The sequence below is a fragment of the Amphiura filiformis genome, chromosome 10 (genome assembly GCF_039555335.1).
Source record: "Amphiura filiformis chromosome 10, Afil_fr2py, whole genome shotgun sequence".
In the NCBI taxonomy this organism is placed as follows: Eukaryota; Metazoa; Echinodermata; class Ophiuroidea; order Amphilepidida; family Amphiuridae; genus Amphiura; species Amphiura filiformis.
In genome coordinates this window covers 6,120,462-6,134,196 of record NC_092637.1, presented here as the reverse complement: position 1 = coordinate 6,134,196, position 13,735 = coordinate 6,120,462, and the positions used below count along the sequence as shown (strand labels likewise).

The window sequence follows — 13,735 nt, the reverse complement described above, 5'->3', positions numbered from 1 at the left end:
AAATCTGAGATTTTTTTCATCCATAGCCCTATGAATAAAAGAATATATTTGCATGTATTTATTTTCGTCGTACCGGTAGTTGCATTGAGCACAAAAAGCACGTTTACAAACTAATGTTTCACAAAAATTTCCACTTTGACACTTAAGTTCAATTTCAGGAACAAGACTCTAAAAGATAAGATGTGAATTTATATTTCAAAAATTGTATTTCCTGTTAATAATTACTTGCATTTTATGAATATGTAAAACCTCACAAAAAGTAACTCGTCCATTATATATACCCCTTTTCACAATATTTTTAAATTGAGAGAAAGATGGTTTATTTCGGCACATTCTGATATCCCCAATCGCCCAATTTCATTCAACAGTCAAGAACCCGAACCCAAACATTTACTAACACAAACATCTTGGCATGTAAACCCCACCATTATCTGTGTACTGGATTCAAATCCATGTACAATTTACTGAAAAATTTCAATGGGCACTTGACACCTTCAAACTTAAATTGAAACCACACTACTCGGTCAATTGTAACAAAATTAGCCTCATTCATTTTTCTTTCTCCTAGTGTTTTCAAATACCAAAAATGGGCGGATTTATAATGGCCGAGACACTTTTTGTGATATATAGTATATATATATATGTATACTTTGTGTCTCCCAGATGCTAAAGTCAGTCACTCTTAAGGGGTACTTGTGATAAAACAAAATGTGTATGAATGAAATTTTGATCAATGAGCTTGGTTCTTTCTCCACACTTCCAAAGGAATATGTTCATTCATAGGTCAAAATTTTAATACTTCATCCAGAACAAGTGGAGTACTAACTGAGCTTTCGAATTAGGCAAAAGCAAGAACCCTCATGCAAAACTTGAAAGTGTTTGAAGAAAAAAATGAAAAAGCACAGCAAATTGGCTACAATGGGGGAAAATGGAAATTGGAAAATTGGACAATATGGAAAATTGGGACAATAAATAAAAAAATCCTGAATCCATCTCATGTGTGGCTGTTGAATGGATATGATATACTGCTGTACATGTATGTATGTATTTGTGAGAAATGTATAAAATCTACATGTGTGCCCACACCTGTACAGTACACACCTGTATAAATGCTGTACATATATGTAGCACCCTGTTAGAGCAGAGCTATGTTATATCACTCTAATAATAACACTGCAAACTACTGGAAAAACCAAAATCAATCATTAACGCACCGGCTGAGCTGGTCCGTCGTAACGGTTTGTGCCTGTTACGTTTGATAAGCCTAGGATGCGCATCGTCCTCGGCTGACAAAAGCTTTTCTTGTTCAAAATGCTCTCCGGTGCCATTCCCCAACCCAGTGGAGAGGAACCTGTGGTACATGCGTGCGGCGGCAGCTGAAGCACCACCGCCTTGGTGCACACCACCCCCACTTTTTGTGCTACGTTCAAGTGCGTTCATGAATTTCATTCCTAAATGGAAAGAAATAGCAAAATAAAGAGAAAACAAAATAGAAACACCAATCATGCAAGCATATGGCAATTTCACAAAAGTTACAAAAAAATCACAAGATGAGAAGATTATTGTGATAAATATTCATGCATATATAGTGGTCTTTGGGCAGGAAAATGTCATTGGCCCCTAAACATGTGTAAAGCAAAATCTACTCTGTAACCTATTGGCAGTTTTGTTTTAAACATGTTCAGGGGCAACAAACACATGATGTTTTTCCTTCCCAACGACATAGTTATAATTACACCAAAGACATTAGAACCAAAGAGTACCAACTCAGAACTGCCCTGTGTGTAATGCTATGGTAATCCTCCATCTTGGATTGTAACGCATGGTGACTAAAATAGTATACCTCCTAAATTTATTGCCAAGAACCCAAAACTGAACAATAATTTGCATCTTTGAGCTTGAGCATAACAAAGATTTACGCATGTAGCCCTTGGTGTGCACTATCGGAATAAATGCACATACACTGTAACTGGAAAGTTTACCATGTGCATGATGAAATAATCTGGAGATAGACTTATTTAGCCCTCCATGAGCAACAAATAGACATGGTAGAGTTGGTATCCTTCGGCACTCATCTCTTTAGTTTACACAGAAAATAATAGTGCAGTATTTCATACACCTTTTTTTAGAAAAGCATGCTTGCAACTAGCCTCATTTCAATGACAAGAGTTTAAAATTAACCTCCATTAAATTGATCATAGCTCAAAATTTGACTTCAAGGATTAAAGCAATGTTTCCTGAAAAACAACAAATTTGGTGATTTTGGGTGCACTTTCAACATCAAAAATACCCAACTTGTGAGATTCAGGGCACAATTCAAATAAAAACACCCAAATTGTGATTTTAGGTGCATTTTCCAATAAAACACACCCAAATTGTGTGATATTGGGTGCATTTTCAATAACAAAAATATCAAAATTGTGAGATTTAGGGCACATTTTTCAATAAAAACACACAAATTGGGTGATTTTGGGTGCATTTTCCAATCATATACTAAAATGGACAATTTGGGTGCTTTTCCCTGACACTAAAGTTTTATCCTCCCAAAAATGAGGGTAGGTCAGGTTACACCAATATCGTAGAAAATATTCTGTTGAGTAGGTCCATCCACACCCAAATGTGTGCACTTCACAACATGGAACATATATTATGGACAACCCATTCTTTGCATTACAAGCTGATTGAAGCATGTTATAGCGAGTACGAAAGTATTAAATAATTTAAATTAAACTACAATTTTTTTTTAAGAATCCATTTTACAAAAAAATACACTTCCATACACTTGGAAAATTGTTATTTACATATTTTGCTCACACAGACACCAACTTTTTCTAAATAAAATATTAGTAATATTAATGTTATGAACTTTTTTGACACACATTTGAAGCAAACAAAGGTGGGTGTACATGTTTACAAGTCAATACACATATGATTTGCTTAAATTTTCAATTAGTACATTAAAACAATGGTCAGAGGTTATAATATTAAACTATGCTATCTCTACACTTGGTTACTTTTGGTTTCATATTGGGCCATTCCAGTTAAAATCCATACATCTCAATCATCCACACAAGGTCAGGAGTGTAAATATCAAGTACGGTTTATCTGAAATTTAAAATCTAAACCCCATGTGTAGATTATACGTCATGTCTTCCATAGGGGGTGTGTGGGTTTCAACTGGAACAGCCCAGTGAGCAAATTCCGACATTGCAGCAACAACAATCTGACAGGTAATAGCAGAATCCTATGAATGCCAACTCTAAACTTAACCACATGCAAATCATTTTTAAATATTAAATTATTCACTTCAATGACCCTGCTCTCCTACTACTGGTGAGGGGGAAGGGAGAGGGATGGGAAGGGAAGGAGAGGGGGAGATAAGTATCTTAGATCTTGCTTGTTATACCATACCATACATATACGGCAAAGGATGCAAATAGTGCCCTTTGAATAGGACCAAAAAGTGGTGAAAATTAAGGGGGGAAAGAGGGACCTTCTAAACTTTCCAGAAATTGTGCTGATAAAAAAAATGTGGATTATAATGTACTTTCTGGGATTTTCAGAGCTTAGGACTAAAACAAAATTGTTTGATTGGCATAACCCGACCGACCCTAGTTACACTGCTGACTCTGAATATTTGTTATTTTTGAAAGAAGAAAAAAAATAATAATATAAGTTGAATTTTTTTTAAAATGAAATAAGTATACATTTTTTTTTACTGTTTCCTATCACTTCCTACTATTTAGACTAAATTTAACATAAAACATACACATAATGTCAATATCTGTATGTACCATTGTTATTCAAAAGCTGGTGTGGTGTTGATTGGGCTAGTTTTGGATTACAAATCGACACAACAAAATTGATCCCTACCTTCTGATTTTTTTTTATGTTACGCCAATCAAACATTTTTAGGCCCTAGTTTGATCAATACTCTTACTCTTGTAAGAGTAAGAGTTTTCAGCTATTTATACAGCATACATGATCGAGTCAAAACGGATGTGGTTCATTTTCATTTGATATCATTATTACAACAAAATAATAGTCAAGAGGTTATAAACCTTGGTAGCTGGTTTTAGTTTCATAATAGATTCTGACATGAAAACAAAATCTGACAGACAATATCTGAATCATGTACATTCACCACATGCATTCATTTAATCCACTGCTATGATCATGTTCTTGCACTACTATGGGAGGGGGAGGAAGATGGTGAGGAGGGGGAAGGGAGGTGTGAAGGAGAGGGGAAGGGAAAAGGAGACATGGATGAGGGAGAGGGAAAGGGAGACAAGGAGGGGGAAGGAAAAGGAGATGGGGAGGAGAAGGGGAGGGAACGGGAGATAGGGGAGGGATGGAAAAGAAAGGGAGACAGGGAGAGGGATAAAGGGAGAGGGGAGAAAAAGGGAGAGGGACAAAGGGAGAGGGGTAAAGGTACAGGTCTTAGATCTTGCTTGAGATCCAAAGAGTACCGACTTCACCTTGTAGTGGCAAAGTGATGTACCTCCCGAATTATTCAGCCAATAAATCCCTGAGGTACACTATTAATGTGCCCTCCATGAAGGACAAACAAATATGGCAGTTTCACCATACCATTACACAGCAAGTAGTTTTGAGTCTGTACTCTTTGGTTATAATCGCTTTGCGGTTTTATGATAGTCCACTTTTACATCTTACTTTACGTGATAGTGTAGGTGCCCAATTAAATTCCATGATACCCTGCAACATCCTTATGAGATTTACTTGCAACTGTTTCTTTAACACATATATTATATCGTCGGTTGCATCACATATTGGTGGATAAGTGGCCTACGTGCGATGTTTAAGGAAATGTCCATTTCACATGGTGACATAACTTTTAGCAATTAAATACATGTATTAAGAATATGATTTCACAATATCTGGGTATCTTAAAGCTAGCTTTTAAATGGGTCTACTTTATCATGACATGAACAATTCTCACAACATGTGACTCGTTAACAATTGATATGCAATTTCTAATTCAGTTGGTGCGTCTTGTCAAGAATACACACAATTTGATTGGTTTTCACCTATCCATTATGACACGATAGTGGATAGTCATATAAGACAGTGAGCACGCCGACATGCAATGGCTGCACGCTTGTAGATCCTTAATGATCGTGCGATAATGCGTTTGCATAATACACACGCCCGAATTAAGAATTCGATTCGGCGGCTTAGATGTTCGTAATGGTTTCGTTCATTTAAAACAACGGGATGTACTCACAAAAGTAACATGATTTTTTTTCTGGAAAAAAGCACTTTTACTGATACAATTTATATTTAAACTGAATTAGAATGAGAATAAAAAATAGGATTTTGTCATTATCCTGTCATAATGGATGGGCTGGCTAATATTTTTATCGTAGTATTGGATAAGCAAAAGACAAAATCCTATCTTTTATTCTCTAAATATTGGACAAAGTAGGTATTTCAAATAAGTGATAAATTACGACAAAAAATCACCATCTATTCGCCACTATGTGATGCAACCCCTGTCACTATGTGATGCAGCCGACGATATGTTAAACTCTACAGGTTCTCATAAATTTAGGTTAAAGGTTCTCATAGATTAGCTTACTTTAGGAGTAACCTGTACAATGTATTCATACACCATAAACACTCCCATCGACACCACACATACTGATAAAACATGATATGATTTGCACCCTAATAATGCCCAACTACCGAGTACTACCAGCTCAAAAGCCTGCTCAAATGAATCCAACATCTACATTACACCAAATGTAATTGTAGGTAACCAGAGCTGTTTTAACCTCCTGAGCACTACCTGCTGATCTAACATTGCCTATGATTGGTCAATTACAAGATATCTTCACTTTAATCACCAATCAGAATGGAGCTTTGCAAATGATTCACCCCAATTTTCTTGTGTGGTGAAATTATTCTAACAATGTTGCTGATTGGGCCAATTGATAATGAAAACTTCTTTTTAGCCAATCGGCAGATAGTTCTCATGGGGTTAACACTGTGTGTATAAACCATAGGGAGAGAGAGAGAGTATCATTTCAATTCCATTGAAAGTACCTTCTACCAGTCAGGACAAAAAATCACAGCAAATCCGGTATATATTGCATATTTTTTGAAAAGTTTTCTTATTTTTGCCCTCAAAATCTCAGTGTGCCCTCCCATAGCAGCTTAGAATGTAAAAACGTAAAAATAAATGTAGCGTGAAAAGTTCAACTTTTACAGTATAATACTCTTCAAGTGCAAATTTTCACACGACATTTATCTTTGGGCTTTTCGTTTTACAATCTGCTACCGCAAAAATATTAATGCGCAAATATATTCCTTTTGTGTATAGGACAATACGGAAATTTCAAATCGCAAATTTAGAAATGCAGGAATCAATTCAAAATTGGCAATGTGCGAAAATTTAATTCTGAAAAAATGTGCACCTTTACAGAATTGAGTAAATCACTGGCACATAGCTGATGTTACTGCTGCTATATCTAGCCTGGGCTATTCCATCTATTCAACACACCCCCTGTAGAAGATTTCAGTGTCATCTTAATTCAGGCAGGAGAATACAATTTCAATGAACAAAAAGGAAAATTCTGAAAAAAAGAAGGAAAAATGTGGCAAAATGCTCAAAAAGGGTTAAAAAGGAATAGAAATGTGGACATTTGAGCCAAAAAAAACCAAGGAATTCCTTTAAAAAAGGAAAATTCTCATGCCTATTAATTCCATTTGCACCTTTAGTCAATCCAGCTGGCAATTTGAGCTAGTTTTATGTGAAAATCCAGCTGAGAATTGTTGAAATTTATCAAATCCACTTGAATTTGGCACAATTTAACACCTTTTCTACTTTTTATGGTTGAAAATGGTTGGATCTGGAATAATTGGGCTATTCCACTTAAAATCCACACTACCCCTGGAATATTTTGGAAAAATCTTCCACCGAGGGAGTATGTTTTTCAAATGTAATTGGTCAGGGTTATTCATTTTGAAACCCAAACTACCCCTACATTATGGCTTTACCTATATCTTCCACAACTGGAGTAAGTATTTCAAATGGAAATTACCCAATTGTATATTCTATTCAAAATTCATACTCCCTCTGTGGAATTCTTTAGCTAAATCTTCCACAGGGTAGTATGGATTTTAAATGGAATAGCTCATTTAGTGTTAAAGTTGGTTGCAATTACAAAAAGTTCCACAAGGGGTGTGAATTTGAAATGGAACATCCCATTACTACTGCCCTGGCTGGCAAGACAAGCTATAAATAACACAACTTATGACATTTTCTATCTATGCCATACCTCTTTGCGTTCGCTTAGAAATTCACATTAACATTAAATTTGTAGCTATTACTAATGAAGTCCTATGAACAGAATTAGTTTTCGTTCAAGAGGGAGGGGGGTTACATATGTTGATAAGTTGATTATGTTGATGTGTGACCTATGTTATCACACGTTTAAATGCTCCATGCCCAAGCCTGTGTAATGCACAAGCTTATTATGTAAATTATCGTTCAGTTTAAAATAAACTAAAATAGACATTTCTATTTTCAATATGTGACATGATTAAGGGGAATGAGTCACATGTTGACCCTGGTCAAAAATGAGGTTTACATATGTTTCTAAAGAGGGCATTTAGTGCTTTTAGAAACTGAAAAGCCCATGTTGATACGACTTTTCTTTGTGAAGTAACATCAATTTATGAATAGCTGAAAACAATATAAAACAAAAGGATTTTAACACTTTCTTTGCCAATATCTCAAAATCAATATTAGCGACATCCGACTCATTTCCCTTGATCATCGTGTCACATATTAGCTTATCTCTATAACTTTATAAATATGGGTTATTTTTGTTGTCAATTTGGGCATTTTATGAATTAATGTCCCACAACTTGCAACTGTTTGAGTAAGCTTTAAGGATTTGAGTTGATCATGTTTTGCAAGTTGAAAATTGCTGTGTTGGTGTTTAATTGGGACAGGGAAAAACAGTACATCAATAATAAAAAACTGATCAAAATAGTACTAATTACACAGTATGTGCATTTTGGATGTGTGGAAAAAAAGATATCCAATATTTTGATGTGAGGTGGGGGTGTGAGTGTGTGTGTGGGCTATTCAGTTGAAATCCATACGCCCTATGGAAAACATGACCTTATTCTCCCACATAGGGGTGTAGATTTCAAATGGAGTCAAGTAACCCCATATCCACACCCCTCGTGTGGAAGATAAAGGTTATATCATCCGAAGGTGTATGGATTTCAACTGGAATAGCCCAACTCGTGGATGAAACCAAAAGAACAAATTAATTACCCATATAGGACAGAGTAGAAAGGGAGCAATATGTATCCAAGATGAAAGGAAGGAATGAATGAATGAATGAATGAACAAATGAATGAATGAATGAATAAATGAATGATAACAAGTACACACAGATGATCACATGAAAACTGGACTATTCTAGTTGAAATCCATACACCCCCAGGGAGTGTGAATTTCAAATAGGGTTACCTAGATGGGGGACTCCATTTGAAATCTACACCCCTGTGTGTGAGATTTAAGACATGTTTCCATAAGGGGGTGTATGAATTTCAATTGGAATTGCCCAATGCCCAATTACACCCTCCCCAATGCACACAGATGATGCCCCCACTTTTATTTAGTTTGATACATGTTTGGAGTAGCTACAGATAAATAGACCTTTATAACCTCAATCATAATCCGAACAATCATAATTGTACCAAAAGTTTGCGCACTAAGCGTGCATTTGTGGCACAACATGTTACAGACAGAATGCACTTAGCACATTGCGAAATACTCTGAATGAACACTGTTTGCCCTCCATGCGTGACACGCCGACATGGAGGAGTGGGTACTCTCTGGTTCGACCTCACTAGAAATATCCTGTTGCTCTTCTTATGGCTAGTTCAACTCACAGCAGCAGATAGGTGTATCCCATCATGCTCTGCAGTACCACAGTAGAACTGCACATGTCATAGAAAGTGTACACAAAATCTTTCACTTCAACTTTCCATTACTCGATTATATCAGGGAAGTTACGACTTTTGTTTGAAAAAATATGATCTCCAAAGTATTGTGAAACTATCCATAGCTCTCAATATCTAAGCCGCTCTTACTTATGTTTTGTATGTATTTGCTATGGATCAAGCAGATGCATGATGGGATACTCCCTTCAGCTGCTGTGAGTTCAACTATACCAAACATGAGGTAGATAGCGCAATTCCAGTTGAAATCCATACACCACCTACAGAAGACATGAACTTAATCGTCCACACAGGGGGTGTACATTTCAAATGGAGTCACCATTGTGGGTAACCCCATTTGAAATTTACACTCCCTGTGTGGGAAATAAGGTCATGTCTTCCATAGGGGTGTATGGATGTCAACTGAATAGCTCATTCAAGGATTAAATCTACCCTGATGCTGACATTCACCTACACTTTGCTTTCCCTCAAGTTTAGTACCGATGCAGGTGCGTATTTCATCAAGTCATGTGCACTAACCTCATCCCATAAGAGCGTATACACCACAGAATTAAAACCAGAGAACCAGGACTCGACTGCCATCTTGATACAGGCATGGAGCAAAAATTGGGGGTATTCGGTTTCCCTCGGAATGCGCTCGAGGCATTCGTTGTCAAGCAAGCGCGACATGGATGATGGGCGCATTTGAGAGATGCACTTGATGCGACCTGCACGCAAGGACCAAGACGCTTCAGATGAGACGCAGAATTGTTTTCGTTCGTCTGCGCGCACCGTCGGCAAGGACCCGAATACCCCCAAGTTTCTCCCCATAGCTGACCGCGCGATTGTACGTGGCGGTATAGGGAGTCCCGGTTCTCCTTCTCTAATTCTGTGGTATACACACACGTAGAAGGCTGGATTGCCATCACCACGCTTGCGGAACAACCACGGAAAAACACAGACATTACTTCCAAACTTGAGGTACAACAAAGTTTATCGATGGGTTTATTATTATGCAAATCACTACATTACAAGTTAAATATCTTCTCAAAATGCCATCAGTCTAAATCAACTTAATATCATAAAGAGAGTGAGAGCTTGACAATGCTTACAGCCAAAATTTTACAAGAGCAAGAAATGATAGAACTAAACAAGGAAAATTGCTATGATTAAAATGCAATGGTCAAATCACTAGAATGGACTCTTCCATATAAAATCCATACCCCCTTGCTCAAATGGAATAGCCCCATGCAACTTGCATGCATGACATGGATCTCTTCATGCATGAACAGCATTATCATTTTATGCATCACGTCACAAACAATGTTTCATACAAGACATTTTAGCATACATTTACCAGGGCTCAAATCTTGAACTTGCCTAAATCCATACACCCTCTATGGAAGACATGACTTTAAATCTTCCATGCAGGGAATGTGCGTTTCAAATGGGGCTACCTGAATGATGAGTTACTCCATTTGAAACCTGCACCCCTCGTGTAGGATATTAAGGTAATGTCTTCTATAGGGGTTGTATGGATTGCAACAGGAATAGCCTAATACGTCAGGTCGCATTGTCACAAAAATAGAGTACCTCCGGCATTGATGGTCCAAATCCCTCAATTGAAGGATGACTTGTGCCTTTAAGCTTGAGCATTAAAAGGTTTGCACATGTGGTTGGCATTACAAGATTAGTGCTTAGTGTTAATATGGATGCGCATGTACACTTAATATTTTCTACGGGCACATTGCATCAAAGTTCTAACAAATTTGGCACTCCCTAATTCTAATCTTCGATGGTCACACAAAAATCAGAAAGATATGAGCTATTCCTGGTAAAATCCATATAGAACTAGAAGACATCCTTCATCTCCAACACATGGAGTGTAGATTTCAAATCAAGTCACCCATTCAGGTAACTCCATTTGAAATTCACACTCCCTGTGTGGAAGATTAAGGTCATGTCTTCAGTAGAAGGTGTATGGATTTCAACTGGAATAGCCCAATATTTGGGCAAGCTGTAATGGCGTCAACTGTTAACCACGGCAACTAGTCCAATCTGTGCCAACAGGTAAAATGATCCAAAAGTTCATTGTGAGCCCTGATAATTAATTATCATATACATAGAACAAAGACAACAATGCAAAATCTTTGAATGTAACAAACTGCTTTAACCCCATGGGCAGTCTTCTTTACAAACCCCCTGATTGGTTAATTACCCGATATAATCATCTGGGTAACCAATCAAAATAGAGCTTTTAGATCTTTTAGCAATTTTCTTCTTAATTCCTTTCAGCCCAACTGACAATTCTTATCATGTCTCTGATTGGCTTAATACATGATATGCCCCTCTTTGCAACCAATCAAAATAGTTCTTAGAAGCCAACTGGGTTAAATAAGAAAATCTGTTACATTCAACAGATCACTTTTCAAACCTGTTACGTAACTTTAAACAAAAATATTGAAACACACGCAAGGATGAACAAAAACAAAACAAGTATGTCGCCTCATCTTACAAGCTGTTATGGTACTGCTAAACACAAAATAATTTTGACAAAACAAGCGCAGCACACCCTGTTAAAAAGAGTTTTAAAACTGCTTCAAGAATCTTGGACATAAAATTCACAGATAAAATACTTTTTTGAGAAAAATGTATAACTATGTCAGCCTTCTTACCATCAGTTCCTGTAGGAATGTCAGCCTGGCGCACCATGGCGTTGGTTACGGGTAAAGATAGTACCCATGGTGCTATGAGAATATCACGTATGGGTCCGAGATTACAATCTTTCGGGAGTGACCGGTAACAATAGGTGTGAGCCTGGAAGATGACAAAAAAATACATGTAAAATGTGGATTATATGTTCAAAACTGTAGACTTCAGAGCAGGAAAACACCCAAAACTTTAGCTCTTAATCCCTTTCAAATAATAAAAACATGCTGGCCGACCGACCCTACTTTAAAGGTCTGTTTTTATCGTTGCATTACTGGCTTCCTTGAATCATGTTTTTTGAGATCCAAGAAGAACACTGTCATTTTTTATTAGTTTGAAATGATTATAACTGGAAAAATGTCTCCAGCCATTCCACTTGCCTTAATACTTTTATCTTCATGGAGGATGGTCCGATTTCATCAAATCCAAAGTTTTCTCTCAAGTCTAATGGTTTTGTCACCCACTCCCTTCCCCCCCCCCTCCCAAATCGACCACCGACAATCTAATCAGTTCTGAATCGGGACTGGGAGAAATCTCTTCATTTGCCGATCTAATGAACTATTTTCATGCAAAGTCAATATTTAGGCTTCAAATTCACATCGTCGATTAGCTAACACATCATATTTTATCGGAATAAGTTCAAAGTGTTTACTTCAAGTGGAGTATCAGAGCTAGGTGGATTCATCAGCTGGTTTTCCTTGTTAACTATTTGCCATCAGTCCGTTGATGATCACTGATTACAGAGGACGCTGCAATTCATTTATCAAGGAGTGTAGTTTGTGATATTTGGGGTATATATCGGGAATGGTATCTGATCAGTCAATTGAGAAAACAAACTGATTGGTGATCGGCCTATTCTGTCGGTCGGACATCCGGGCTATCTCTAGTCTCGGGCCCAAACTGCATGTGGCTCACGGTTTGTTATGAACAACAGAAACCGACTGTGAAGGAGGCTACATAGCGATGTTGTTGGAGTGATATTCAATTTCGGAAAAACGACACTTTCGACCATAGAATTTAATTTTAAGTTTGTCAGTATATAAACGGTAAATCAAGTAAGTTTCTTCCACTCTGAAGACTTAGAAACGGTTGTGTGATTCCACTGACTATTTGCGGTCGAAATTTACATAACACCAATGACAGAAATCATCAACAAAAATCGAATCAGGGACTTGTTTTCACTCGAACATCGTCAACCGGAAGTGACGTGACACGGACCGACAGAATTCAGAATAAACAGAGAATCAGGATTTTCTGCGAATTGTACAATAAATTGATCTGGCCTAAACTATATCAACTTACAGTGGTCCAGCACCATTCACACTTTTGGCTAGTCAGGCACTCCGTGCTGGCACAAGTCTTTTTGCACACCGCACACTTGCTATTGGTAGGTAGGTTGCCCTCCCTCCACTGATGTAATGGATTCAATCCCTCCTGCAAAAGAAAATAATATAATTGATAACAAATTGAACATGATTGAGTCTTCAATTATTATGTCATCTCTTTATTTATTCTGAGTGTTCTCAATAGGTGAGGCCCACCATTCTGGTTTGTCACCAAATGGAGCCCAAAATAGTGAACCTCCAGAATTTATCAGATATAGCCAGAAATGGAACAATATTTGGCATCTTTAGGTTTGCACAGGCAGCACTTTTTAGAGCAAAACATCTACTACCACTATGGACTAAAATAGCCTCAGTTCAATAACCTCAATAAAACAATCATTGTACAAAATTTGACCTCCAGTTGCAGAGTACGAGTTTTTGTACCCGAATTTTCAAAGGTCATTCAATAAATGTACAAATGTATTGGGGTTAAAGAACTGTGCCCTTGATAGATGAGCATGTTGTGGATCCTAGTGTACTTTAAATCAAAGTTTCCTGAGTGCATAGGGAAATAATCAGGAGATACATAAACGTAGCAGAGTCTGTACTCTTTGGTTTTACCTCATTGGGCCAAGTAGCCATGTTGGAGAACACTATTGACAAAACTTTGTTTCAACTCTACGTTGGTAGTTATGTAGGTGCATATTTAAAAGAAATCT

General features: G+C 37.3%; 1 protein-coding gene across 3 annotated transcripts in view; it reads right to left on the bottom strand.

The window, feature by feature from the left end:
- LOC140162440 (diacylglycerol kinase theta-like) overlaps positions 1-13,735 on the bottom strand; it is a 180,185-nt gene that overhangs the window by 83,430 nt on the left and 83,020 nt on the right. For 2 of the 3 annotated variants that reach the window (XM_072185677.1, XM_072185678.1), the window contains exons 5-7: positions 12,994-13,125; positions 11,658-11,799; positions 1,215-1,451 (exon numbers count right to left, since the gene is read on the bottom strand). In XM_072185677.1, coding sequence (XP_072041778.1) covers positions 1,215-1,451; positions 11,658-11,799; positions 12,994-13,125 — 511 coding nt within the window. The remainder of the gene's footprint in view (positions 1-1,214; positions 1,452-11,657; positions 11,800-12,993; positions 13,126-13,735) is intronic. The other variant, XM_072185679.1, reaches the window with a different exon arrangement.